We start from the raw sequence: 27320 nt of genomic DNA, 5'->3' as shown, positions 1-27320 counted from the left end.
ATTCCAGTTCTCTTAAGAAGCTTTACAAATATCCTAGGAGAAAGATAACCACCCCATTCTAGGATAAAAGGGAAGTCAAATCTGGCTCTGCGAGCCCATTACAATCTTATCTTTTCCCTACAGACAAAAAATACATAATTTATCTCATATGATTCTTGCCATACAATATTCATTGTGGCATATTCTCCACTAAAGAGTGCCTCTAAGTTTATTTATTCAGAATTTAAATTCTCAGGGGACCCTAGAAGGAGAAGCTGGGAAAAGCCTCCCCCTGCAACCCCTCACAGAGGCCAGGGTAAATGCTCCTTTATTTTCTCTGTTATGTTTGTAATTCTATTTGCCCTTGGTGAAAGCTACCACCTCCCTTCCCCTTTGAGTTGAATCTCCTCTATGGGAATCTTGCTCAATGGCGTTAGATCAGATTTAGAACTTAAGGTCAGTGGATGTCAAACTTTGCTGCACAAAAATTCACCTGGGAGCGTAAAAAAAAAAATCATGGTGCTTAGTTTACACCCCAAACAAAGTCTAGAGGTGGGGGCCAGATATCCACATTTCTTAAAGATTCCTGGGACCTGTAGTCCCAGCTACTTGGGAGGCTAAGGCAGGAGGATCACTTAAGCCCAGGAGTTTGGGGCTGTAGTGTGCTATGATCATGCTTATGAATAACACAGAACTCTAGCCTGGGCAACACAGTAAGACCCTGTCTCAAGAAAAGGAAAAATCCCCAGGAGATTCTTTGCTGCAGCAAAGTCTAGGAGGCATGGCCTGAGCCTTTTCAGATTTCACACCCACAAATGCCTCCTTCCCCATCACAGCACTGACCAGTGACCGTGACCATGCACTCAGCTTGGTCCTGTTCTCTAGACCATCCAGGCTCAAGATGTGAGAGCCTAAAGGACCTCACTACTTATGTGAACTTGCAAGTCAGGCTCTGACCTCGGGACCTGGTTCTGATCGCTGCACTTTCCCCACAGATTCATTCCCACCTTAGACACAGGTTCTGGCAATGGAACTCAATAATAGTATTTACGCTGCACTCACAATGACTAGAGGGTGGGCTTTCCATACAAAATCCTGTTTGATATAACAACCTACTCTGCAGATGAGATGGGTTAAATAACTGTCTCAAAGTCACACTGTTGGTACGTACAGCAGGACCAACTTTAAATCTGCACTCACAGGCCTCAGAGCCTCCTCTCTTCCTTACCAGCTGGGATGCCTCTCCTACTCTTGATCCCTGTGACCAAGTCTCAGATGGGGCAGGGGGTGGGGGGTGGCGTCCCATAGGACAGATGCCCCGTGGTTCTCTTTTTTCTGGGCCCTTCTGTTTTTGTTTCCTAGGACTGTCATGACAAGGCACCGCAAACGGGGTGACTTAACACAACAGAAATGTAGTCTCTCACATTTCCAGAGGCTGGAAGTGTGAAATCAAGGTGTCGGCAGGCTCTGCTCGAGCTCCAGGGGCAAATCTGTTCCCTGCCTCCCTCCTGGCTTCTAGTGGTTGCTGGCAGCCCATGGTGCTCTTTGGCTTGTACACATACCACACTGGCCTCTGCCTCCATGAAGACATGGTCTTCTTCCTGGGTCTCTGTGTCTCCACGAGGCCTTCTTATAAGGACACCAGCCACTGGATTTAGGGCCCACCCCAATCCAGTATGACTCATCTGAACTAACGGTATCTGCAGTGACCTTGTTTCCAAATAAGGTCCCATTCTGGGGGCACCACTCTAACCCACCACACCTTCTGAACCCCAGGGACCCCAGTTCTACCCCTGACCAGGGCCCGTCACTTGCCAATGACCCCCGATGCTGACGCCTTGTCTCCTGTCACACCTCAGTCATAGTGCTTGCCCATGCATGAAGGGCAGATATGGAAGCTGCCAGCTTCTGCACTCCTCTGTCCTCTCAGACTTTGTGCAAGTTCCTCCCAGCATTTTCTAGCTGCTGAATGTACGATGTTCACCTTGGATCTCTAGGTGTAAATGCCCTGAGGGCTGGACCCACATCCCTAGCTCCACTGGCCTAGACCAGCTTGTGGACCAGCTGGGAGAAGACATTCTCCATGAAGCCCCCGACATGCCCAACCCATGCCCCCCTTACTATTTAGCACTGAGATTAATTTTTTTTCTGTCTCTCTTTACAGGAAATGGGTATATTGAAGGTAAAGAGTTAGAAAACTTTTTCCAAGAGCTGGAGAAGGCAAGAAAAGGCTCTGGCATGGTAAGCCCAGCCCCGTCTCCCATTGTTTGGGATTTTCCTGACCTATGCCTTTGAGCATGCTCTGTCCCAGTTAGGTATCCCATAAGCAGGCCTCATATCTCTGGTCATGACACAGCATTTTATTTGTAAGGGTAAAAAATAGACTATTCCCTAAGAGTATGTTATCTCAGTATCCCTGGGTGTCTGGAATTGAGGGAGATTCATGAATGGACACCAGGGGTTGATGAACCCTCCTGCAAAACCGCAAAGCTTTGTCTGCAGATGCATGTATTAATATATATACTACTTTTTCCCTAGGGACAGAGTCCATAGCTTCTGTACCCTAAGCAAAGATGCTGAAGGGTCATGACTCCAGACTGGATGCCTAGGAGGTTTCAAGTGCCCTGATTCTAAACCAGAGTTTCTCAGCCTCTGCACTGTTGGCATTTGAGGTAGAATAATTTGTTGTAGGGCTGCCCTGTGCATTGTAGGAGTTCAGCAGCTTTCCTGGGTCTACTTGTGAGATGCCGCTATTATCCTTCAAGCTGTGACAATTGGAAATGTCTCCAAACATTGCCAAATATCCCCTTGGTGGGAGAATCACTGCTCTAGAGCAACGTGGGCTAGAATCCCCAGCAAGAAATAGAGGAAAATTGAGGATGGCTCTAAGCCAGTGTCTGAACCAGATGGCACTGGCTGGCTTCATTCGTGGTGGAATCAAGACCTTCTGAACTTCCCCAAAGTGACTCCAGATCACATCTCAGCCCTGTAGGGACAGGATTGTTGCTTTCTCTGGTGCTAACATAGCACTACTGAGTTTGCTAAAGCCTCTTAGGGGAGGTATTAGAAATATTGCAAAGCCCAGGTGATGGAACTAGTCTGCTGTGGTTCCCATGGCTGGTTCTGGAGTACATGGAGTCAGCCCCACAGCCTCCCATCAGCTCCCTCGGGCCCTCTGGAGGTGTCTCTACTATCCCCTGCTGCGTGTCTGTTAGCCAATCCACTGTTTATTTGCAGCGCTTTGGGGAGCAGTTTAGGAGATGAGTCATAAATCCTCCGGTGAGCTCCCTGTTTAAAGCTCGGCAGAGCGCCCCAATGAGAAGGAGGTCAAAGTGAAGGGCTTAAAGGGCTGGAGCTGATTCATGGGTTTGTTTATCAACAGTTCTCCCATCAGCTCCTAGGATAATGAGGCCTGGATCACAGAAGGCATGGGCTTCAGAACTGATTCTGGGATCATGGGTGAGGCAGAGAAATGTGTTTTCACAAAGTGCTTTGCATCTAAAATCCTTTTCTTAGTCATTCCCTTCCTCAGATGTCATTGGGGTAATTTTCAAGTCTATCAACAATCCCAACTGATGTCATCCATGACCAGTTCTCAGAGCAGCTGTTATATGGTAGAAAGAATATTGGCCTAGGAAGCAAAAGCCATGAGTTCAAATTCTGGCTATACTCACTGGGTGACCTCTAGAGAATTCATCTTGGCCTCCATTCATGTGTAAAATGGAAGGGCTGCTAACGTCACAGGGGCTTTTACTGTAAAACCTAAATAGGATGGCCACACTTGTGACAAGTGCCTGGGATCAGACTATCTACCTTTGTAAATAAATATTGATAAACAAATAAATATTGGCAAATTGATACCATTTCCAAAAGTAAAAAGCGATCAGATGGATTCAGGAGACTCTCTGAAGTGGTAGGATTTCCCTTGGCCCAATCCTGGGGAGCACAAAACTCATATGGAAGTAATCAGCTGAGTGACGCAGAGGCATCAGCCATGCAAGGTGGGCTCATCATTGACCAGGGAGAAGGAAGAGCTCCTTAAGGCAAGCAATTAATCAGCATTATCTCAAATCAGGGGAAAGCTGGAGAGCTTCAAGGCTATATTTAAGATAGGCAGCCATGGGCTGGAAAGAAGGTTTTAAGTTCTTTGCTTTCTGGTAGTCAGAATAATTGGGTGGACTATTTAAATTACCCTTCAGCTACATGATGACTTCCTCCTCATGTTCCTTCTGGCATGAAAATCAGGAGTGAAAATATTGTAGAATTGCCAGTTAGTCTTTAAAGAAGAAAATGAGCAATCCATCTTGCTATGATGAAGTGCTTAGAACCTATGAGGGGGCACTGAATTAAGTTCAGTTTGCTCACACGCTGCTTTAGTAAAATGTTGAGGCCTTAGTTCTCACATCTGAGTGAAGGGAACAAGTCTAAGCCCTTCCTATAGAGTTGTAGCTTAATCCATCTCAAAGACAGCAGGGCCCATTTGATTATGTGGTATGGAACATGGCCACTTGTCCTTTGAAATTGATATGACTGAACCTTGAAGAAGAGATGACTTGGTTTGGAGGGAATCTGCAAAGGAAAACAACACAGCCTCGATCAATCAGAGCAGCAGCATAACCTGCTTCTGCAAGCCCTTATCCAGGATGCAAAACGATTTCCAAGCTTCCTGCTCTGAGATCGTGATTCACATGAGCCACAGCAGCAAAAATCAGCCCCCTTTGTCTTTCCGCAGATGTCAAAGAGTGACAACTTTGGAGAAAAGATGAAGGAGTTCATGCAGAAGTATGATAAGAACTCGGATGGGAAAATCGAGATGGCAGAGGTGAGCCCTGTCTTGCTGGTGAAGAGCGGTGTGGGAGGGGCCCTGGGTCCCCTGTGCCTTTCCAGGCATGAGCATCCTGCTAAGGACTGGAGTGAGGGGGGCGCCTCAGAGCTCCCGCTACCCCAGCGCCTGTGCTGACCAAAGAGAACAGCTGGGGCTTTTCTTGTGTGTCACCCAGCAATGACCTAAGATGGGGTGGAGACCTTAAACACCCACAGGGGCCAACAGGTATTGTAACCAAGTGGTGAGCCCAGCTGAAGACAGTAGGGAGGCTGAAGACAAGTGAACAGGAGACTCCGTGCCCCACCTAAAAGCATCTGAAGGCATAATGTTTTAAAGTTATGTACATAATTTACACAAATATAATCTATACATTTATAGTTCTCATTGGCAATTTACATATATAAACATATAGAATTTAAATATAACATAATTTATACATATCCATATATCCATTCATATGTGCACACATATATACACATACACACACACACTCACACATACTCATATGCAGGTGCATGTCAAACACCTCTGGCAATCAGTGACCACAGTCAAGGGCTCGAGAATGCTGGCCGGACTCAGTGGCTCATGTCTGTAATCCCAGCACTTTGGTAGGCCAAGGCAGAGGACCCTTGAGGCCAGGAGTTTAAGACCAGCCTAGGCAATATACCAAGACCTCATCTTTACAAAACATGTAAATAAATAAAAAAGAATGATGATGGTGGCACATGAATTAGGGCAGAGCTCCACCCAGGTACATCGTTGGGATGCTGCCTTAGGTTGGATGCTTGAGACAGAGATTTGAGTGGAAGTGACTTATTTAGGGAGAACTCTCTAGAGAAGGCAGCAGGAAAGGGCAGGGGACAGTGCAATGCAAGGATGCAGGCTCAGCTGGAACCTCACCTTGGCTAGGCTCAAGGAGACTTTGGAATGCAGACTGTGTCACAGGGTGGGTCCCACGTTGAGGCAAGGGGGCTGGTCTATTGTACCCTGTGTTAACCAGTCATTGGATGCAGGCTTCCCTTCATTGGACAAGGAGGGGACCCATGGAACTTCCCCAGTGGGGCAGCTCTGGTCTGGCTGAGGGAAGTTCACACCCAGGGGCAAGGCTGAGCTGTTAGCAGTCTGATGTCATAGTAGCTGAGAGATGGTCACCAGCCTATTTACAGAGGAACAGGGATAGGCACCCAGAGTGGCCACTGTAGATGCCCATGCTGACTCAAGGGGGCTTAAACCAAGGGTTGGCAGACTTTTTCTATAAAAATACAGATTAAGCTAAGTGTGTTAGGGTTTGTGGGCCATCCAGTCTCTGCCACAGCTTTTCAGCTCTGCCACTGTAGCACAAAAGCAGCCATGGGTGGTATGTCCATGAGTGGGTGTGGTCACATAATATCAAACTTTACAAACAACTCCTGGGCCACATTTGGCCTGAGGGCCATAGCTTACCATGAGAGGCTCCTAACAGAAAGGCCAGGGGAAGGGTTGGCTTCAGGTAGAGGCCAGGGCTCCCACTCTGCCTCCCTGCAGTTCTCTTGGTTCTGTTCTATGCCCTCAAAACACCTTCATCTCAGGCTACTAGCAAGATGGCTGCCACAGCACCAGGCATCACATCCACATACAACCACGCACACCCACAAACAATACCACACACCCACATACAACCACATACATCCACATACAACCACATACAGCCACATATATCCACATATATTCACATACAACCACATCTACATACAGCCACACATATCCACATATAGCCACAAACATCCACATGCAACCACACATATCCACATACTACCACATATACCCATACACACCCACATACATCCACACACACCCATACATCCACACACACCCACATACATCCACATAAAACCACATGCACCCACACACAACCACATCCCACTACATGTACCCACATACAGCCACAGACAACCACATATGCCCACACATGTTCACATACAACCACATGCACCCACACACATCCAAATACATCCACATACAACAACATGCAACCACACACACCCACATATACCCGCATGCATCAGCATACAACCACATACACCCACACAAAACCACATACATCCACACACAATCACATGCACCCACATATAACCACATCCAACTACATTGCATCCACATCCAACCACATGCATCCACACACAACCACAGACATCCACATGCAACCACATACACCCCCACACACCATATACACCCACATGCATTGACATACAACCACATACACCTACACAAACCACATATACCCACATACATCCACATACCATATGCACCCACATACAACCACATCCAACTACATGCACCCACATATGTCCATATGCAACCACTGTCCAGCTGCAGAAAGGGCCCCTCTGAAGTGCAAGGAAACATTCCCAGAAGTACCCACTGCAGCCCTTTCCCCACATTTCATTGGTCAAAACTGGGTCACTTGCCTACCTGCAAGCCAATCTCTGGCAAAGAGAATGAGAGGCTCACACTTCACCGAGGTAGGCTCATCAGGATTGGCCTGTGACCCATGCGTTCCAGGAGCTAAAGAGGGGGCAAGGCCGGTTGGGTGGGCAGCCAGCGGTGCTTACCGCAAGAGGTACCTGCATCTTTCAAAAATCAAATTGTTGCAGTATCAATTTACATACAATAACTGCATCCATTTGAAGTGTAAAATTCCTTCGGTTTAGATTTTAGGCCATGAAATCATCACCCCAATGAAGATATAACCTTCCTATTACCCCCCAAAAGGTTCCCCTAACCTGGTGCAGGCCCTCTTACCCCAGGCAACCACCCATCTACTAAGTTTTCAGAATTTTACATCCATGGAATCATCTGTTAAGCATTCTTTTGAGTCTGGGTGCTTGCCTTTTGAAGTAGCAATTGTACCCCTCCAGTTGCTCATCCCCTAAGGTTGGGACAACTCAAAAGCACTTCTCTGAACACCCTTCTTTCCCTCTGAAGGGCTGCCAGCACCCGTTCTCAAGGAAGGAAGCAAAATGCAATTCCCACCCTGCCCGCCACTGGCCCTTTCCATCCTCCTTAGGGGAAAGTCTGCTCTGTTCCCTGGCAAGTCCCTCTGTAATGTTAGTGTATTTTCACAGCTGGCGCAGATCCTGCCAACCGAAGAGAACTTCCTTCTGTGCTTCAGGCAGCACGTGGGCTCGAGCGCCGAGTTTATGGAGGTGAGGCCAAGGCACTAGATTCTTTCTAAGCACTGGGACCTGCCTTACTCCCATGTTCAGAGCCAGACCCACCCTCCTGCCTGGTAATGGTCCCTGGGAGATGCCAAACCCCCTAGAGCTCTGCTACTCAAAGTGTGGTCCATGTACTGGCAGCAAGGGTATCACCTGGGTGCCAATTAGAAAAGGAGAAAGGGGTTGGGAGCTGTGGTTCATGCCTATAATCCTTGCACTTTGGGAGACTGAGGCCAGTGGATCACCTGAAGTCAGGAGTTCAAGACCAGCCTGGCCAACATGTCGAAACTCCACCTCTACCAAAACACACAAAAAATTAACCAGGCGTGGTGGCAGGCAGCTGTAATCCCAGCTACTCAGGAGGCTGAGGCAGGAAAATCGATTGAACCCAGGAGGCAGAGGTGGCAGTGAGCCGAGATTGCACTACTGCACTCTAAGCCTGGGTGACAGAGAGAGACTCTCTCAAAAAAATAAAAAAAGAAAGAAACGGAGAGAGGCCTGTAATCCCTACTCAGAGAGGCTAAGGCGGAAGGATCCCTTGAGGCCAGGGGTCAAGACCAGCCTGAGCAACATAGTGAGACCTTGTCTCTGCAAAAATAAAAACTACCATAGTAAAGAGGAATTTAAAAACAAAACTTGGTGGGATATGTTGGTGCACACCTGTAGTCCCAGCTTCTCAGGAAGGCTAAGACAGAAGGATCATGAGCCCAGGAGTTCGAGGCTGAAGATCACACCACTGCACTCCAGGCTGGGCCACAGAACAAGACCCTATCTCAAAGAAAAAACAAAAACGCAAAAAGGCAGACAGACTCCCTGACCCATGAATCAGGATCTACGTCTTAACAAGATCCCCAGATGACGTGTACGCACGTTAAAGTGTGGGGAATAAGACGAAAAGTAAGCTTGGGTCGAGTACACTTGGGAAATACTGTGTACAGGCATCTCTTATCTGGGGATTTGCTGTGGTCATTTGCATATTACAGGCTCTGACAAATCATGCAATAAAGAAAACTGTGCCACTCAGTTTGGCTCCAGGATCTCCTGCCACTCAGTAATGATGTGTCTCTCAAAGTCATGGTTCAAAGAAATGGGCTTGGGAAGGGTGGACTTACGTACAGTTCTGCAGCTAGAAAAGTCCCGTGAGGATTCCAGTTTCTGGTATCTTCCACATTTGATCTTTGACTATGGTTAGGTTTCGGCTTTCCTTTTTAAAATTAGCATTCCCATATGGGCACCGTGCCCCACGCCTATAACCCCAGCATTTTGGGAGGCCAAGGCAGGTGGATTGCTTGAGTTAGAAGTTCAAGACCAGCCTGGGCAACATGGCAAAACCCATATTTATTACAAATACAAAAATTAGCTGGGTGTGGTGGTGCATGCCTGTAAATCCCAGCTACTCAGGAGGCTGAGACAGCAGAATCGCTGGAACCAGAAAGGCAGAGGTTGCAGTGAGCCAAGGTCACACCACTGAACTCCAGCCTGAGCAACAGAGCAAAACTCTGTCTCAAAAATAAATAAACAAATAAATAAATAAAATTATCAGTCCCCTCTTGGCAATATGATTTCCTTGAGATCCTCATGTAAAATATGATGTTCAAACTCATGTGTTTTGAGTAATATTCACCTGATAAATTGAACTATATGAAATAGATTATATTTTACCATTTTTGACTTACAAAAAGTGGAAATTCTATGTGGTTCAACCAAATATATTATTAATCCTGATGTCCAGCAAACTACCAATAATTTCTCCCTTAGTTCCTGGGACTCCACACTCCGCGCTTGATCTTAGCCAAAAGGCCAAGAAGCGATCCACACTCTAACCATTCAGCGTACGTACGCGTCCCTCAGAGTGAAATCCAACCCATACTCCCGTCACGAACTGCCTCCTCTGATGGATAATGACTGGCCTGGCCTTCAACGTGACTCTCTTTGCTGTTCATCAGGGTTAAATCCATTTCCAGCCACCGGTAATCCCCTCTCCATGATTCACTGCCCTAAACAACTGGAGAGCTGGCCTGGAAACCTACATGACAGCAAGTTCCCCTCCCGGGCAGAGAGTCAGTGAGAAAGAACCAGTTCTCAGAGTGGAAAAGTCATTTTTTTAAGTGACAGCTTGCCAGAGCATCAGAGATGGATTTAATTTTATAGTGCGTTAAGAGTTTTTTCTCCAGTTTTTTCAAGATGGCCAGATTCCACAAGCTGATAATTGACTTTCTGGCTTCTGTTCTTAGTCCTTCTCTAGCCTGCCTGGGAAGAGAAAAGTTCTGCATATCCTTATAACTTGTCAGGGTGTTACTTTTGTATCAAGTTTTCCAACTATAGAAAAGGGAGCATCAAGCCTGACCCCTTTCCTGATAGAGACAGCCAAAGTTGGCCTCTCTTCCACCTCTGGTCTGGAAACAGGGATGGCTTGCAGGAGTGCGGGGATGCTTACAGAGGAGCTAAAAGCATCTCCCCCGACCCTTTTCCCTTTCTCTTTCACAAAATCATTAGTGGCTTTCCTCTGTGGCTGACAGGATTTCATATTCTTCTGTTGCCCAGGCTGGAATGCAGTAGCATGATCTCGGCTCACTGCAACCTCTGCCTCCCAGGTTCAAGTGATTCTCCTGCCTCAGCCTCCCAAGTAGGGGGGACTATAGGCACATGCCACCACACCTGGCAAATTTTTTGTATTTTTAGTAGAGATGGGGTTTCACCATGGTAGCCAGGATGGTCTCGATTTCCTGACCTCCTGATCCGCCCGCCTTGGCCTCCCAAAGCACTGGGATTACAGGCGGGAGCCCCGCACCTGCACATTTCATATTCTTATATGCATTTCCCCTTCTAAGCCTCAGCATAACCTCAGAGCAGACATGCGCACCAAGGTTTCTGGGACCCTACCCTCCCACAGTACCATCCCTCTGTCACTTCCTGGGGTCTGTTCCATTTGTTCCATTTTTACCAGCCGGAAACCTGAAATGGTCCCTTGGTCATCCTGAAAGGTTTGTGCTCTCAGCTAGCTCCCATTCAGCACTCAGCACAGCAACTTCTTATTTTAGTGATGCCTTGGGGTTTCTATGAGATGTCACAAAACCCAGGCCTCTTGAATGCTTTTCTTGAACAAGAAGAGAATAAGGATGCATTGGTGATGATGAGCACAAGTGCTGGAGGGGAGAGGAGGCATGCAGGGGAGCCCAGGGCTGGCGATCAGTGGGAGTGCATGGTCGGGAATTGACCCAATGCAAGATGGATTGGAAAAGCAGCTGCTGGTGCTTTGCTCTGTGCAGGGACTGGGGTTCCTTCAAGTTATCCCCCTTTTAGGCAACTTGGAGCAGGGTGTCTTCCTCTTTTCAGTCAAGACTCAACTTAGATGAATGAAACTCTAATGCACTAAGGGTTGGCGAAGTCATATTTGGAAATCCTCACACATATCTTTTAGTACCCTTTCAAGGGCAGACTTTTGGCCATGGGAAAGAGTATTTCAAAGAGTCTAAGGCATTTTTCTGCAGGGAAAAGACACTCTTGTAATCAAATACTATCTGCCTGGGTTGCATATAGTACAAATCTATCCTTTTTTTTTTGAGGAGTCTTGCCCTGTCAACCTCCGCCACCTAGTTTCAAGTGATTTTCCTGCCTCAGCCTCCCGAGTAGCTGGGATTACAGGCACCTGCCACCACACCCAGCTAATTTTTTGTATCTTTAGTAGAAATGAGGTTTCATCATGTTGGCCAGGCTGGTCTTGAATTCCTGACCTCGTGATCCATCTACCTTGGCCTCCCAAAGTGCTGAGATTACAGGCATGAGCCACAGCACCTGGCCTAAACCTACCCTTATCTTGGAATTTGCTCCTGTCTTGTAACTTAAAAAAATAAATAAAATCCATAAACTAACACTCCTGTCAATGAAAGGGGCACATTCAATGGAGACGTGAGGGAAGTAGGAGATTAAACAATTAGTGGTTGCTGACTCTCAAAAAATCAAGTGTTGCTGGTCTTTAGGTGTGCTGTTGGGACCTTGTGGAGAAGAGAAGAGAAGTTAGGGGAACGAAACTTGGAAGAAAATCTGTAAGCCAGGCATGATGGCTTATGCCTGTAATCCCAACACTATGGGAGGCTGAGATAGGAGGATCACTTGAACTCAGGGATTTGGAGACCAGTCTTCTGGGCAATACAGTGAGATCCCATCTCTACAAAAAAAATAAAAAGTTAGCTGGGTATGGTGGTGCATGCCTGTAGTCCCGGGCACTTGGAAGGCTGAGCTGGGAGGATCACTTGAACTTGGGAGGTGGAGGCTACAGTAAGCTCTGGACACCACCGCACTACAGCCTGGTGACAGAGTGAGATCCTGTTGCAAAAAAAAAAGACGAAGAAGAGAAAGAAAGAGAGGAAGAGAGGAAGAGAAGCAGAGAGGAAGGGAAGGGGGGAAGGAGGGAGGGGAGGGAGGGGAGGGAGGAAAGGGAAAGGAAGAAGGGAGGAAGGGAGAAAGGGAGGGAGGAAGGGAGGGAGGGAGGAAAATAAAGATCTTAGAAATATGCAGCACCAAATAGACCAAAGATTTAGGGGAACACAGTTCTCCAGGTATCTCTGCCACAGATATGAGCAGTCCCCTCTCCTTCACCACTCCCCCTCCTGTGGCTTTCCCTCATCTTCACCAGATGACTTGGTAAAAGGCAGGGATGTCAGAGCGGTTGTATACAGAACCATATTTTCTCAGGACCATAGAATGAGTTATTTATTGCTGTGTAATAAACTACCCCTAAAACTTAGCAGCCTGAAGCAACAAACACTGATTACATCCCAGTTTCTATGGTCAGGAATTTGGAAACAGCTTAGCTGTGTGGTTCTGGCTCAGGCTCTCATGAGATCACCATCGAGACACTTTCTCTCATTTCCTCCTCTGATGACCCTGAAGGGCCTGGGCTACATCATCTCCATGTCTCCGTCCCATTCTGATATCCTTGAAGGTCAAGACCTTGGCTGGCCCATTAGAGGGGAATGGAAGGGAGGTGGGTGGATTTTGATACGTCTCTGCTAAGAGGTTGACATTCCCATTGTTGCAGGCTTGGCGGAAGTACGACACAGACAGGAGTGGCTACATCGAAGCCAATGAGCTCAAGGTAGGATTGGCCTTGGGGAGGGTGTGAGGCCAGAGTGGCGGTGGGCCCAAGGAGCCTGGGGAGGGAGGAGATACTGAATGAGGGGCATGGGTTTGCGGGCTGCTTAGGAATACTCAAGCCTGGCACTGAATTGTTGGACCTGTTCAGAGAAGTCAGGGGAGATCAGTAACATAGAGCTGCGGGGCTGTGGAGTTCAGCCAAACCCAGCTCCTCTGTACCTCTGTGCTCGGGACAGGCGTCCTCTAGGCAATTTCAGAAGATTGGCCTTCTGGCTCCTAGGTCTACCTCCAAATTTCTCTGCCTACCCAGTGATTCCCCAGGCACTGCTTAGCCCTATATAGCAAGCTCCAAGGAGGCAGAGCCAATCTCTAGCACCCATTCTGTGGGGCAGGGTTGCACAGAGGAGCTAGTAAAGCCTTTAAAGTCACTCCCCAAGAGTTAAGAATTGTGAGGACCCTGAGTATAGAACTCATAGACCTGGGAAACACACACACACACACACACACACACACACACATATTGAGAGACTGTCTGAATGAGCAGGTAAGTGAATGAATGAGGGACCTAATGCATAAGTCAAAAGTACTAAAGAGGCCTTTTGTGTTCCAGGGATTCCTGTCAGACCTGCTGAAGAAGGCGAACCGGCCATATGACGAGCCCAAGCTCCAGGAGTACACCCAAACCATAGTGAGTGAACAGAAGTGTCCCTCTTCCCCAGGCACAGGACTTGGGCCCCAAGCCATGGGGGTTCTGGCGTGCAGGGTCTTTTGTTTGCTAATTCTTCAGGCCCAGGGGAAGTGACTCACAGTGGCAGCGGGAAAAAGGGATGCTAGTTCATGGCTTCACATACCCTTTGAGGTCCTGGGCGCAAGCTGACCCAAGGGCCAATGTTAGCATCTGTCTCCATGGCAACCTCTGCAGCTCCCGGAGAGGATGACCTTGGAGAGAGTGGGCCTTCGGTGCTGGCCTGCTGTGCCCCAGCTGCCCCCGTCCCTAAGAAGGGGAGAGATGAGCAGTGAACAAGCCCTGTGACCCCCCAGGGGACCCCCATGACTGATTTAGGCCATGTTGGTGCCTGGCCCCCAAGGACCTCAGAGGAAGCATGAGCACGTGTCACCTGTCCTCCTTCCTCTCCTCTCCAGTAGAAGGGATGTCAGGTCAGAGAAGTTCAAAGCAAGTAACCCCAGGCACCTCTTTCTGTCCCCAACAGCTACGGATGTTTGACTTGAACGGGGATGGCAAATTGGGCCTCTCAGAGATGTCCCGGTAAGCACCTCACCCCCAGGGTCACTGATACTGATGCCTGCAGGTTATTCCTGGGCTACCACCCGTCTCTGAGATCAACCAGTGGGAAAGTGATAGGTGCAGGTGTCAAGAACCTCAAGACAAAGCGGGATAGTATTGTGAGCGTCAACACCTGGCCTTGTCCGTGTCCCTCTGTTTGGAACTTCCCACTGATTCTTATTAAGAAGTGCTCAGAAACCGTTTCTGTAACTGCAGGCGCCGCCTCTGCCTTCCCCCGGCTCCCGCTTGCCCTTGTCTATGCAGCCTCCTAATCTCTGCTCTAACATTTTTCTCCCCAGACTCTTGCCTGTCCAGGAAAACTTCCTGCTTAAATTTCAGGTAAAACTTTGCTTTCCTTCCTTCCCTCTTCCCTCATCCCTCTGAGCCTGGCCCTGCATCCTCCTTCGCCCAACTACATACTACACACTATACACACCCACATACAACACACACAGACCACACAAACATAACACACACAGACCACTCACACTGCACACACCACACACGTAACACACACACCACACACAGATGACACACAGACCACACACACTGCACACATATCACAAGCATACCCCACACAGACATACCACACAGAGACCACACACCACACACACACATTACACACACACCACACACACCCCACTGTGCTTCTGCTCTGTCTTTAATACCCTCGTTCTTGCAGGGCATGAAGCTGACCTCAGAGGAGTTCAATGCGATCTTCACATTTTACGACAAGGTAAGATGGGGAAATGGCATGGGAGGGAAAATCAGAAGCCCATCAGCCTTGTCAGAAGGGCTCAGCCTCATCCCTGGGAAGAAACAGCTTTCCAGGGGCGGCCTGGGCCGTGTGGTTTCTTCCTGCTGCATCTTCTGTTGTATGAGAAGGCAAATGCCATTCTCCACCGGTGGCTGATGGAGCCCAAAGGGTTGGTTTCTTCAGAGTGCAGCTAGAATCGCCGGGGGAAGAAGGCTGTGTTCAGAGCGAGGCTGTGACCACGCTGTCAGGGGCCAAAGGGAAGAGACACTCAAAACTGTCCTGGTGCCAGATCACAATTCTGCCCAGAACCTAGTCTTTAATTTGGAATTTGGAAGTGGGATGGCCTCCCTACCCATCCCTCCCCGGGCTGTCCCCTGCCCGTATGACTCCAGTGGTCTTCTTCATAACTAAAGTGTGGGAGGTAAACTTTAAATAGCCCCTGGACTCAGGGAGTTAACCAAATGCTTCTTGAATCTCGCTTATATTTTCAATGCAAATAAAAAACACCACAATGAAAGGCTACACCAAGCTTGCGCTCACTGCCAGCTTCCTGCCGTGCCTGATCAAGACAGAAGGGATGCATTATTGTGTCATTACATGATCTGAACACCTCATTTTGCACAGAGTAACAGAGAGGCTGGACTCTTAGACATTCCTGGAATGGGTCAGGATGTCGGGGGCCCGGGCTTTAGAGCTCTGGGCTGACTCTGTTCCCATCCTCAGGACGGAAGCGGCTACATTGACGAGCATGAGCTGGACGCCCTCTTGAAGGATCTATATGAGAAAAACAAAAAGGTGAGCTGCCGAGCCTGAGGCCCGGCCACCATCCCCAGGGCACGGGAGACGCTTCTGCAGGAGAGGAGGGGAGAGGTGCCTGGACCTGTTCTCTGCTCCCTTCTGATCTGCCACAGCAAGGCAATAGCCATTTTGTGGGTTTGCTTTTGGTTTTTAAATTTCTGGTTGGCTGATTGACTAATTGACATTTCTTTTTAAAATTTAATTGTGGCAAAAAACACAGGACAGAACGCTTACCATCTTCACCACTTTTAGCATGCAGTTCAGTGGCACCGAATACCTTCATAGTATTGTGCATACATCACCACCTTCTCGTCTTGCAACACTGAAACCTGTACCCATAAAAAGTAACTCCCTCCCCTAGCCCCCCAGCCCCGGTGTGTGATGCTTCCCTCCCTGTGTCCATGTGTTCTCATTGTTCACTCTCACTCATGAGTGAGAACTTCTGTTCTCGTGTCAGTTTGCTGAGAATGATGGTTTCTAGCTTTATCCATGTCCTTGCAAGGACATGAACTCATCCTTGTTTTTATTTTTAATTGTACTTTAGATTCTGGGGTACATGTGCAGATCATGCAAGACTTGCATAGAACTCATCCTTTTTTATGGCTGCATAATATTCCATGGTGTATGTGTGCCACATTTTCTTTATCCAGTCTATTAGAGCAGAGAGTGGGGGGACAGGGGAGGGGATAGCATTAGGAGAAATACCTAATGTAGATGAGGGGGTGATGGATGCAGCAAACCACCATAGTACGTGTATACCTGTGTAACAAACCTGCACGTTCTGTACATGTACCCCAGAACTTAAAGTATAATTAAAAAAAAAAGAAAAAGAAAATTCTAGGGAAAAAATAACTCCCCATTCCCCTGTCCCCCAACTCCTGGCAACCACTCTACTTTCTGCCTCTGTAAATTTGACTGCTCTGGGTACCTCATGTAAAGGAAATCGTATGATCTTTCTGTGCCTGGCTTATTTCACTTTGCATAATGCCCTGCAGGCTTATCCATGTTGTGGCATGTGTCCGAATTTCCGTCCTTTGTAAAGCTGAATTTTGTTTTGTGGACCCTTGGGTTGCACCCATCTGCTGGCTATTGTGAGGGGCGCTGCTGTGTGGTGAGGACAGTGTTGTTGACGTGGCCCCACGTGTGAAAGTGTTAGCCAAGCCAGGTGCGGGGGCTCACGCCTATAATCCCAGCACTTTGGGAGGCTGAGGCGGGTGGATCACGAGGTCAAGAGATCGAGACCATCCTGGTCAACAAGGTGAAACCCCGACTCTACTAAATATACAAAAATTAGCTGGGCATGGTGGTGCGTGCCTGTAACCCCAGCTAGTCAGGAGGCTGAGGCAGGAGAATTGCTTGAACCCAGGAGGTGGAGGTTGTGGTGAGCCGAGATCGTGCCATTGCACTCCAGTCTGGGTAACAACAGCGAAACTCCGTCTCAAAAAAAAAGAAAAAAGAAAAGAAAGCATTAGCCAAATTGCCAAGAACAACAACAACAAAACACTTGCCACACAGAGAGATTCTGAAGGACAGGGGCCAGTGGGAGGTGAAGGGCTACTGTGGACTGATGCACTGCAGAATCGGGGCTGGGAGAGGGGTTCAAAGGAGCCACCGAAGAGTTTGTTCCTCTCAAAGAGAAGGCAGAGAAGTGAATTATTTTGCCTGGTGTTGCCTCCTGGGAATACCCTGGGAAATCCTCCCCTGGGCTCAGCTTGGTGCACCGGGTGGAGGAGTCAGGTGGAATGGCAGCCAGGAGTCACAACTTTGCAGCTGTCTTCCTTCACCGCCTGGAAAACGTCTTTCTCAAAACCAAAAATGGTTTTGCTGCTTTCTTTACTTAGGCGATGAAAGCTCTGTAATTCCTTGTCTCACCGCCTTGGCTGACAAGCAAGAGCTAAATTTAATGCTCAGTTTCAGGAAAAAATTCTCTGCAGCCTCTGAGTCTATTTATCTCTCTTTCCAAGTGCTTTCTGATCTCTTTATCTTAAATATCATCCTTCATTTATTTCATCTTTTTTGAAAGATGTTACCTACAATTACTCTTGAAAGAGGCAGAAAATAAATAAGGAAGCAAATACTTCCTGGGAAGAAGGAAGTACTCACCAGGTGTTCTAACTTGGCAAACTTTTTTCTTTCTCGGCACTAAATTCTAAAAGAAAATTATGTATGTGCCGTTATGCATCCAAGGAATGTTGGACACCATTGTGGAAAATATCTTTGTGTGTAATTGTATGAATGAGGTGTAGTTTGTCTTCGTGAGACCCTGCCTCATACCTGAGGTGGAGAAACCCTGAGGACATGCATTAAATCTCAGAGTGACCTGAATTCCCTGGTCATCAACTCACTAGGCCCCTTCTTGGTTCCCACAAAGGGCAGCTTGGGGTGCTGCACAGCTTGACTCCAGGTATGGAAACAAAAGTAATGATTCAGGGATTGGGATTTGGAAGCCACTCCAAAGGTCAGAGAATAGGAATACTAACCAAGCTGTTTACCCAAGAGCCTTCCACTGCTACCAAGTTTCAGATTTGGCCACTGGGGACTGAGAGAGTGACTAAGTAGCAAGAGAGAGCTGCATGATTATAAGTCACAGAAGGAAAGAGCCATTTCTGGCAAACCCATGGAAGCACACATTCCATTTGGATGGCGCCTGCATGGAGTGTGATAAGGTTTCTGAGCAGATTAATGTTTGAGGCTCCTGGAGGGGACAAGCTGATGGGATTGAACTTCAGTATTTCTCAGCATTCCTGAGGCCATGCCAACTCTCCACAGCCTTCCTCAGTTTTAAGTGAAACTTACAGACCTTGGAAATAAGCAGCCCCTCCCCCCATGCTGCTAAGTCCTCACTGCCACAGTTCACCGTGGAAGTTGTCCCAAGCTTGGGGTTGATATATGAGGTCCCTTCCTTGGCTCCTGATTAAGTGGCAGATATCTCAGGTGCACGTCATTGTTACGTGACATTTCCAAGAATGTCACAACTTTAGGGAAGATACCTCTCAAAGCTAGACATGCTTGCAAAGTGCCCTCGGGTTTCGGTGGCACCAAACCAGAAATTAATAACATAAAAAGAGAAGCCCTGGCACAATGGGGAAAAAAACACACTAGCCTTTGAGCCCTGAAAAAGAGGTGACAGAATAGTGCACCAGTGAAACATTAGACTTCAGGGCTCATGATTAGACCACAAGTATTCATGAGCATGACTGTACCTCAGTTTTCTTACTAGCAGAGTGGAGATAATGACCCATCAGCCTAGAAGAGAAAAAATTTTTCAAGTATCTACCAACATTTTCAATACAAAAGAATAAAAGTAAGAAGAACTGGGTGTGGTGGCACACACCTATAGTCCTAGCTACTTGGGAGGTTCAGGCAAAAGATCGCTTGAGCCCAGGAGGTCAAGGGTGTGGTGAGCTGTGATCACGCCATTGCATTCCAGCCTGGGTGACAAGAACAAGACCTTGTCTCAAAAAAAAGAGGGATGGAGCAGGGGAGGAGAAGAAGGAAAGAAAGGAAAAGTTAAGTGATTTTTTCCAGTGTTGATGATGGCCTAGCTATATTTCAGACCCACTGGTTATTTGTATCTTAAGTAATCATTGTAAAGCATGTATTTAACATCAGGTGAATCAGGTGTTGGTATTTAATTTGGGCTTCCATTAATATGAGACACTGGGCATATGTTCATGGCTCACCTGTCTCAGTGGCCCCTGAACACAAGAAGCCAGTGAACAAGAAGTGGGCTGGGGAGCTTTATTGCTGGAGAAGCTGGGATTTAGAATTCCTTGCTTAAATAGGGGCTGGGTGTGGTGGCTCGTGCCTGTAATCCCAGCACTTTGGGAGGCCGATGTGAGTGGATCACCTGAGGTCAGGAGTTTGAAACCAGCCTGGCCAAAATGGCAAAACTCCATCTCTATTTAAAAAAAAAAAATGCAAAAATGAGCTGAGTGTGGTGGCAGTTGCCTGTAATCCCAGCTATTCGGGAGGCCAAGGCAGGAGACTCCCTTGAATCTAGGAGGCAGAGGTTGCAGTGAGCTGAGATCATGCCACTGCACTCCAGCCTGGGCCACAGAGCAAGACTCTGCCTCAAAAAAAAAAAAAAATAGAATTCATTGCTTAAACAGATGAGGCTTAGTAAACAGTGGTCCAGGAGGCTGGAAGGCAAGACCAGGGAGCTTTCCCGGCCTTCTTTTCATCCCCTGCAGAGAGCCAGATTGGCCTTGAGTTAATGGAGGCCCAGTGAGGTAGAGGAATATATACAAGTTATACATAAATCATGACTGTCACAATAGCTACCATTTATTTTTTCGAGTGCTTGCTGGTGTGGCTTATACTCATTCCCTCATGTAATCATCACAACACCTCGATGAGACATGCACTTTTAGTGTACCCATTTTACAGGTGAGGCAGCTGAGTCTTAGGAAGCTTGATTACCCTCCCCAAAGTAATGCAGCCAGTAAGTACAAGGGAGGCTTCAACTGCATCTGTCTGGCTCCAAAATCCATGCTTTGCATTCTTCTAAGCCACTTATCCTGGGATGAGAAGAGACAAAGGTGCAGGTGTTTGTGCTTGTGAACGTGGATGTGGGCTCCTTGGGTTGGGGCCATCCTCTGAGCCTGCTCTTACCCTCTCCCTGTATCTCCTAGGAAATGAATATTCAACAGCTCACCACCTACAGAAAGAGCGTCATGTCCTTGGCGGAGGCAGGGAAGCTCTACCGCAAAGATCTGGAGATTGTGCTCTGCAGTGAGCCCCCCATGTAAAGTGGGGACAGAGGCTGCTTCACCACTTCCCCCAAACCCTGCTCCTGCTGCCCTGATGCGTCTACCCAGACCCAGAGACCGTGAGCGCCCCGCCCCCACCCCTGCAGCCTCCACACACCTGCCTGCAGAGCAGGAAACGAGAGATGGAGGATGGGCTGCTGGGGCGGGGGGCCGTCCTGAGCCCCCTGCACCCACCCCTGCCCAGGCAGACTGCTCCGCCTTAGTGGATCACACACACAGAAGGTCATAGGGGCATGGGTGGAGGGTCCCTAATTCTCTTCGCTGTGATGCATGAGCTCCCTCGCTGTATGATTTAGGCTTCTATGTCCAACAGAGTGGACTGTTCCCTCTCGCTCCCTCTGTTTGTCCCCCATGCCACCACCTACCCCAAACTTCCAGGTTCCACCCACCACCTTGCTAATGGTGTAGCTGTCTTCTCAGAGCTCCTGCGTGTGGAGGGTGCCCGCCCTTTCCTTGCCTTCTTTACTCAGCGTGCTCCTTTTGTCTTTGGGTGTGTTGTTTACCAAAGAAGAGTTTACAGACAATAAAAGGAAAAAGTCCTGCTGTGGAAGCTTACCCAGCCTTGTCTAGTGGTCAGCTTCTCTCTGCAGTTAGCTCTGTTTGACAAAGGGAGGGCCTATTCTCATGTGGGTAGGGGAGGGCAATGGGACCCACCTAAGTGGGGCGTAGGACCCCCAAGACTCTATGGCCTTCACTCTCCGTTCATCGCCTGTCTGTTCACTAACCTGAGTTACTTCTTTGTTTCATGTCTGTTGCTGTATCTCTGAGATTGGTGATGGCATAGCTTACAAGTTCACCGAGGTCTTACTAAGGGTAGTGTTAGTATTGTGCTCAACCATTGACCTGGAGTATCTCTCTTAATCCTTTGAGAGAAGTGCTGTGATTGCCTGCACTGTCCAGGCAAGAAAACTGAAGATTAAAAGGTTTTGGGCCAGGTGTGGTAGCTCATGCCTGTAATTCCAACACTTTGGGAGGCCAAGGTGGGCGGATCACCTGAGGTCAGGAGTTGAAGACCAGCCTGGCCAACATGCTGAAACCCTGTCTCTACTAAAAATACAAAAATAAGCCAGGTATGGTGGTGTGTGCCTGTAATCCCAGCTACTTAGGAGGCTGAGGCAGGAGAATCACTTCAATCCAGAAGGCAGAGTTTGCAGTGAGCCGAGATCATGCTAGTATACTCCAGCCTGAGCAACAGAGTGAGACTTTGTCTCAATACATACATACATACATACATACATACATACATACATACATACATACATAAAGAGGTTTAGTAATAAGCCCCAGCCAGTTGGGGCAGAGCGAGGGTATAAATCCAGCGGATTGGATCCACCTCATAGTAGAGACACCAGTGGGGTCCCTACCACTGAGACCAGGTGATCTCCACCAAGCAGGAAAAGGACCTCCAGGCAGAAGCTCTGGACCAAAATTCAACTTCTCCTCCTCAAAATGCAGGTTACCCAGCACCCGATCGTATGCCTCTTGGTGTAGAGCCAGCTTGGCCTTTGGGTCCACAGAGCTCTTAGATCCTAGGATAGAGAGAGGACTGAATTTTTTTCATGCTGTCATGTACTGATTGTCTACAAGACATATTTTGATGACACTACCTCATTTAATCCCACAATGATCCTACGAGTTGGATACTATCTTCAGATGAAAACAACCGAGGCTCAAAGACATTAGAGGGTAGGGTGGGGAAACTAGGGACTCGCATTTCTTTGCCTACCTCATGTCTCAGGGCCCATGCTTTTCCCATTGGCACCTTACCTTTGGGTAGGGGCTCTGCCTCTGCAAACCCAGCACCTGTCAGTTCAGCCCTATCTGCCCTTGGACCACAGGAGATGAGGAACTCCTTCCAGCTCATCCTAGGGGTCTTCTTAATCTTCATGTGTGCTCTTAATTGTATTGTTGTCGTTTAAAAACTCAGTCAGACAGGGTGGCTCACACCTGCAATCCCAGCACTTTGGGAGGGGGAAGCAGATGGATGGCTTGAGCTCAGGAGTTTGAGGCCAGCCTGGGCAACATAGCAAAACCCCATCTCTACAAAGTATACAAAAAATTAGCTGGACATTGTGGCCTGCGCATGTGTTCCCAGCTACTGGGAGGCTGGGAGGCTGAGGGTGTGAGGACTTCTTGACCTCGGAGGTTGAGGCACTGCAGTGAGCCAAGATCACGCCATTGCACTCAGCCTGGGTGACAGATTGAGACCCTATCTCAAAAAATATATCTTTTTCCTTATGCGTACTCTAGAGCCACAAGAACGCTCCAGATGACCCCAGAATCTTTAAATTCCTTTTAATTGCCGTAGGAACTAAGTACCACAACCACCTGAAACCTCAGTGCTTTACCTCTACTCACCTATTGTCCCCATCCCTACTAGTGATCATTTCAAGATTTATGAGGCCACCACCTGTGATGAAGAATCCATGTTCTGTTTCCCTCTGACAAAGAGGCCATCTCTGTCTTTCTTGAATGATTTATCAACCCAACCCCAGAATATCCAGACCTCATTTCCTAGGGGCATCTCCAGTACCAGTTACTAATTCAGGGTAGTCCCAACAGAAAACGATGGCATCTTCCAATCATATCATTCAAGTCGGATTTGTTCACAAACATCTATACACATGCAGGTGAAATACAAGGGACTCATAAGGGATAGTGGAGAACCAGGGACTAGTGACAGGTAACTAGTGCTTTTACCACACTTAGGCCCAAAGGAATGAGGGGAACCCAGAAAGGTAGAGTCATGCAGGGAATGTCACATGTTCTGTTCAAGCACACAGCCAAGCCCAGGTTAGCTCTTATTGAGTAAACCCACACCCCCTCCTCCCTGCTTCCTTCCCATCTCCTTCTAGCGTTCCACGTAGCCTGAAGCCAGAGGGCCAGGAGCCTACTAATGGAGTCCACGCAGGCCAGCCTCAAGGACAGAAAACAAGCAGAGAAAGGTGGGGAGTGATGAAGAGGGACAGTGGGGACACACCCTACATACTCAGAAACTAGAGACACCAGTGGACATTATATATGTGAACCTGAAGTTCTGGAAGATGTCAGGGCTAGAAATAAGAATTTGTAAAGCATCTGTGCAAAGATGGGGTTTAAGGTAGCAGGAATGGCATGAGGTTCCCCCAGGAGATACTAGAAAGGAGGTCTGAGAAAGGATCTCTGGGCCCTCCCACAGCAAGAGCTCTGGAAGGGAAGAAGGCATGGCCAAGCAGGCAGAGAGAAACCAGGAAGGTATGGTTTCCTGAAAGATAAGTGAAAAGTTATGTCTGAAAATGAGGTAAATGACCAAAGGTATCAGATACTGTTGAGATGTATGAGGGCTGAGATTTCAATGCCTGGTTGTCTCCTTATCCAAGTCCTCCAAAAGAATAATGGGAACTCCTAGAGGCGGGCGCTGTGTTTTTTGAGCAGTGCATGGCTGCAAGAGTGCACACATGAATGAATGAGTGACTCCACCATCAGGGCAAGAGGATGGATGTGACCCTGAGCTGAGCTTGAGAAATCCTTTAGGGAATCATAAAATAATTACAACTCCAAGAACCGTGGGACATGAGCCAGTCAGAACATATTACCTTGGCAGTAGTCAGGTCTTTGGAAAGTGACAGAAATCCAGGTACAACTGGCCCAGGCAAAACAGAGAATTAGTGGATAGAAGCTGGACTCTCTTGTATGTCTGGAAGGGCCTCCTGAACAACCTGAACTGGGAACTCAAATATTGCCAGGACTCCTCTCTCTCTTATTTCTGCTTTGCTCTAACTGATGGCTTTATTTTCTCAGACTGATGTCTTCCATATGGCAGGAAACATGACCTTAGCTGGCTGTATCCTCATCATCTAGAACAATGCCAAGCACACAGTAGGTGCGCAATAAACATTTGTCACATGAACTCATTGGCTCTAAGCTACGCATCTGGCAAAGACAGACTATTCCTCTTCCCTTAGTTCCAGTTCAAAATGCCACAGAGGAGGAGCTCTAATTGACCCACCTTCCATCACATGCTCACCTCTGACCAGTCACCCATGGCCAGCAGGTGGGGTGATCCTCTTAGAATCAGACATGTGGGACAGGGGCTGGGAATTCCAAAGAGTAGATGAATGATCCAGGTCCCAGAGCAGGGAACAGAGGTCACTCAACAAATCCCCATTTTACAAATAAAAAAAAATCGAGGCCATAATGTTTAAGTATCTTTCTCCAGATCACAAGACCACCCAGAAGGAAAGAGTTGTGCAGAGAATGACACACGTTTAGCTCAAGCACTAGAGCCCAGGTCTTCTTGACTCTTGGCCCGCTGGCAGTAGGAAAGGATTGAAAGAGGAGAGGGCAAGACAACAGCAATTAACATGTTAGAATTCAAAAGCTTGGGGGAAGGGATGTTAGATGCATATGGAAGATGGGGTACATATGTCAACACGTGGGCATGTATGTAAGTGAACCTGCAAGAGGGTATAGGATGCATCTGTCAGTGCGTGCACAGGTACACAAGTAGCCAACAAGGGGTCTGGCAGACCACCTCAGGACTGATGGTGGATGTGGAGGAGCGTGGGATTGGGTATGATATGTAGAGTGAGACTGGAACTTCATCCAGAAAACCCTTCTTCCCAAGGCGTATTCACATCCTGCTGGAGTCATAACAAATTCGAAACTTCTCAGCCCTCCTTCTCCTAGTTCTGGGTAAGGGTGAAGACAGAACAGAGGGACTGGGGCTGTGTTTTGACTCTTTGGGGCCCCGAGCACTTTTGCTTTGGTGAACGCCTTCCTCCATTAACATTATCATAAAATATACTGTATGACTGCATTGGTATAAAGACAAATATGTTGATATTCTGTTGTTAAACATTTTCTTCAACCTAAGACTCATCTTTCCTTGGCTTTTAAAAAGAAATTAGGACCTTTTGTGTGTTCTCTAAAGTGGCCTAGGTGCTGAGCACTGTACTGACCAGATCTGATGGAGAAGACAGATTGAACAGGGAGTGGCCATCACACTTCCAGGTGGGCTTTGGGTCAGGAGCCACACACACATAGAGGCAGGGGGTTTTGTTGTTTTGAAGGCAGAGTGGCTAGATGTAGTTCCTACCTGAAGCCAAAAAGAATATGTGGGGTGAAGGGGTCTCCAAATGTCCTATCAGGAAAACTGCTCCGGAAATAGAAAATGGCCCAGCACAGAGAACCATGGAATCCCTCAACAGGGCTCCCCTTCTGATGATCAAAGTATTTTGGACCTTTACTTTATTTCCCATTTTCTTCTGTTTTGTTTCAGGGTAACTGATGGCTAAAAGTTGAGTGGGTAAAAGCATACACACAAAATATTAGAGACCATTAGAACAGGTTTTGGGGGCACATACCCTGTGTCAGGTTCTCTTGTAGGCATATTCCTGGGGTTGGCTATCTTGGTCCTCATACCAGCCCAGTGGGAAAGGTACTACTATTATTTCCTCCTTATAGAAAACAGTGGCACAGATCAGCGAAGCAATTTACCCAAAGTAACAGCGTCAGAATTCAATGAGAGAGTTTGATCCCATGACCTGTGTTAACAATAGCTGTACTGTTCAGCACAGGGGCCAAATAAATAGTAGAGAGTGTTTATTCATCTCAGATAAGTACTGAACACCTGCTATGATCTAGGCCCCATGCTAGATGCTAGGGACACAGTAGTGAATGTGACAATCTCCAGCTGCTGGAAGCTTCAAAATTGAGATGGGGAAACTACCAACTCAGTGTGATGAGATGATACTAGTGGGTCCAAAGCCCAGGAAGAGAACCCTAACCTAGATTTGGAGCAGGGCTGAAGTCCTGGGTGGGGTAATGAATGAGCTGAGACCTGGAGGTAATGTAGGATTTGGTCAGGAGAAGGGGGAAGAGGAAAGAAACCCATCTCAGGCAGTGAAATGGTTTGGCTGTGTCCCCACCCAAATCTCATCTTGAACTGTAGTTCTTATAATCCCCATGTGTCGTGGGAGGGACCCAGTGGGAGGTAATTGAATCGTGGGAGCAGTCACCCTCATGTGGTTCTCATGATAGTGAGTTCTCACAAGATCTGATGGTTTTATAAGGGACTTTTCCATGTGAAGGACATGTTTGCTTCCCCTTCTGCACGACTGTAAGTTTCCTGAGGCCTCCCTTAGGAAGCCTTACAATAAAAGCAGGAAAAAAAAATAGCATCGACAGTGGCACCTACCTTATAGCCATCACTGGAGATACTGAAAAAAAAAAAACAAAAAAAACCAGTGGTACCAAGGCTAGAGGTAGCCCGTTTCATTTGGGGAAACTGCAAGCTGCTCAACAGAGAGGGAGCTCAGAGGGAAAAGCAAGAAATGAAACTCGAAGTATAGCCAGAACCAGCTCACAAAGGGCCCTGCAGACCTGCTGGGTCTTTGGACTTGACTCTCTTCCCAGTCTGCAGCGAGGCTCCTTTTCTCCTTCCAGGCTTGGCTCAAATGTTGCCGCTCTAATTGAAGTCTGATTAGGCTGCAGCCTTCTGCCACCCTCTACTCTCCACACCCTCCCCAGCCATATTTTTCTCCATAGGATGTTGGCCATGTGAGATAGGTTTTGGCGGCTCCCCCAGTAGAAGCCCACAAGTGACTCACATATTGCTTTTCCTGCCTAC

At 47.8% G+C, this 27320-nt stretch overlaps 1 protein-coding gene and 1 long non-coding RNA gene across 2 annotated transcripts in view; one reads left to right on the top strand and one right to left on the bottom strand.

Moving 5' to 3' along the window:
- The window catches only part of LOC118149683 (uncharacterized), a 28810-nt gene extending 22927 nt beyond the window's left edge, over nucleotides 1-5883 (bottom strand). The window contains exon 1 of the long non-coding RNA XR_008478237.2: nucleotides 5705-5883. This is a non-coding gene — a long non-coding RNA (uncharacterized LOC118149683). The remainder of the gene's footprint in view (nucleotides 1-5704) is intronic.
- The window catches only part of CALB2 (calbindin 2), a 32492-nt gene extending 11227 nt beyond the window's left edge, over nucleotides 1-21265 (top strand). The window contains exons 2-11 of the mRNA XM_035281697.3: nucleotides 2144-2220; nucleotides 4712-4801; nucleotides 7909-7989; nucleotides 13043-13099; nucleotides 13709-13786; nucleotides 14310-14365; nucleotides 14683-14722; nucleotides 15066-15119; nucleotides 15864-15935; nucleotides 20573-21265. Of these exons, the coding sequence (XP_035137588.1) occupies nucleotides 2144-2220; nucleotides 4712-4801; nucleotides 7909-7989; nucleotides 13043-13099; nucleotides 13709-13786; nucleotides 14310-14365; nucleotides 14683-14722; nucleotides 15066-15119; nucleotides 15864-15935; nucleotides 20573-20689 (722 nt within the window). The 3' untranslated portion in view covers nucleotides 20690-21265. The remainder of the gene's footprint in view (nucleotides 1-2143; nucleotides 2221-4711; nucleotides 4802-7908; nucleotides 7990-13042; nucleotides 13100-13708; nucleotides 13787-14309; nucleotides 14366-14682; nucleotides 14723-15065; nucleotides 15120-15863; nucleotides 15936-20572) is intronic.
- The last annotated feature ends 6055 nt before the right edge of the window (nucleotides 21266-27320 follow it).

The sequence above is a fragment of the Callithrix jacchus genome, chromosome 20, assembly GCF_049354715.1.
Source record: "Callithrix jacchus isolate 240 chromosome 20, calJac240_pri, whole genome shotgun sequence".
NCBI classification, from domain to species: domain Eukaryota; kingdom Metazoa; phylum Chordata; class Mammalia; order Primates; family Cebidae; genus Callithrix; species Callithrix jacchus.
The sequence above is the reverse complement of the archived record's forward strand: the minus strand, read 5'-3'. Positions and strand labels throughout refer to the sequence as shown.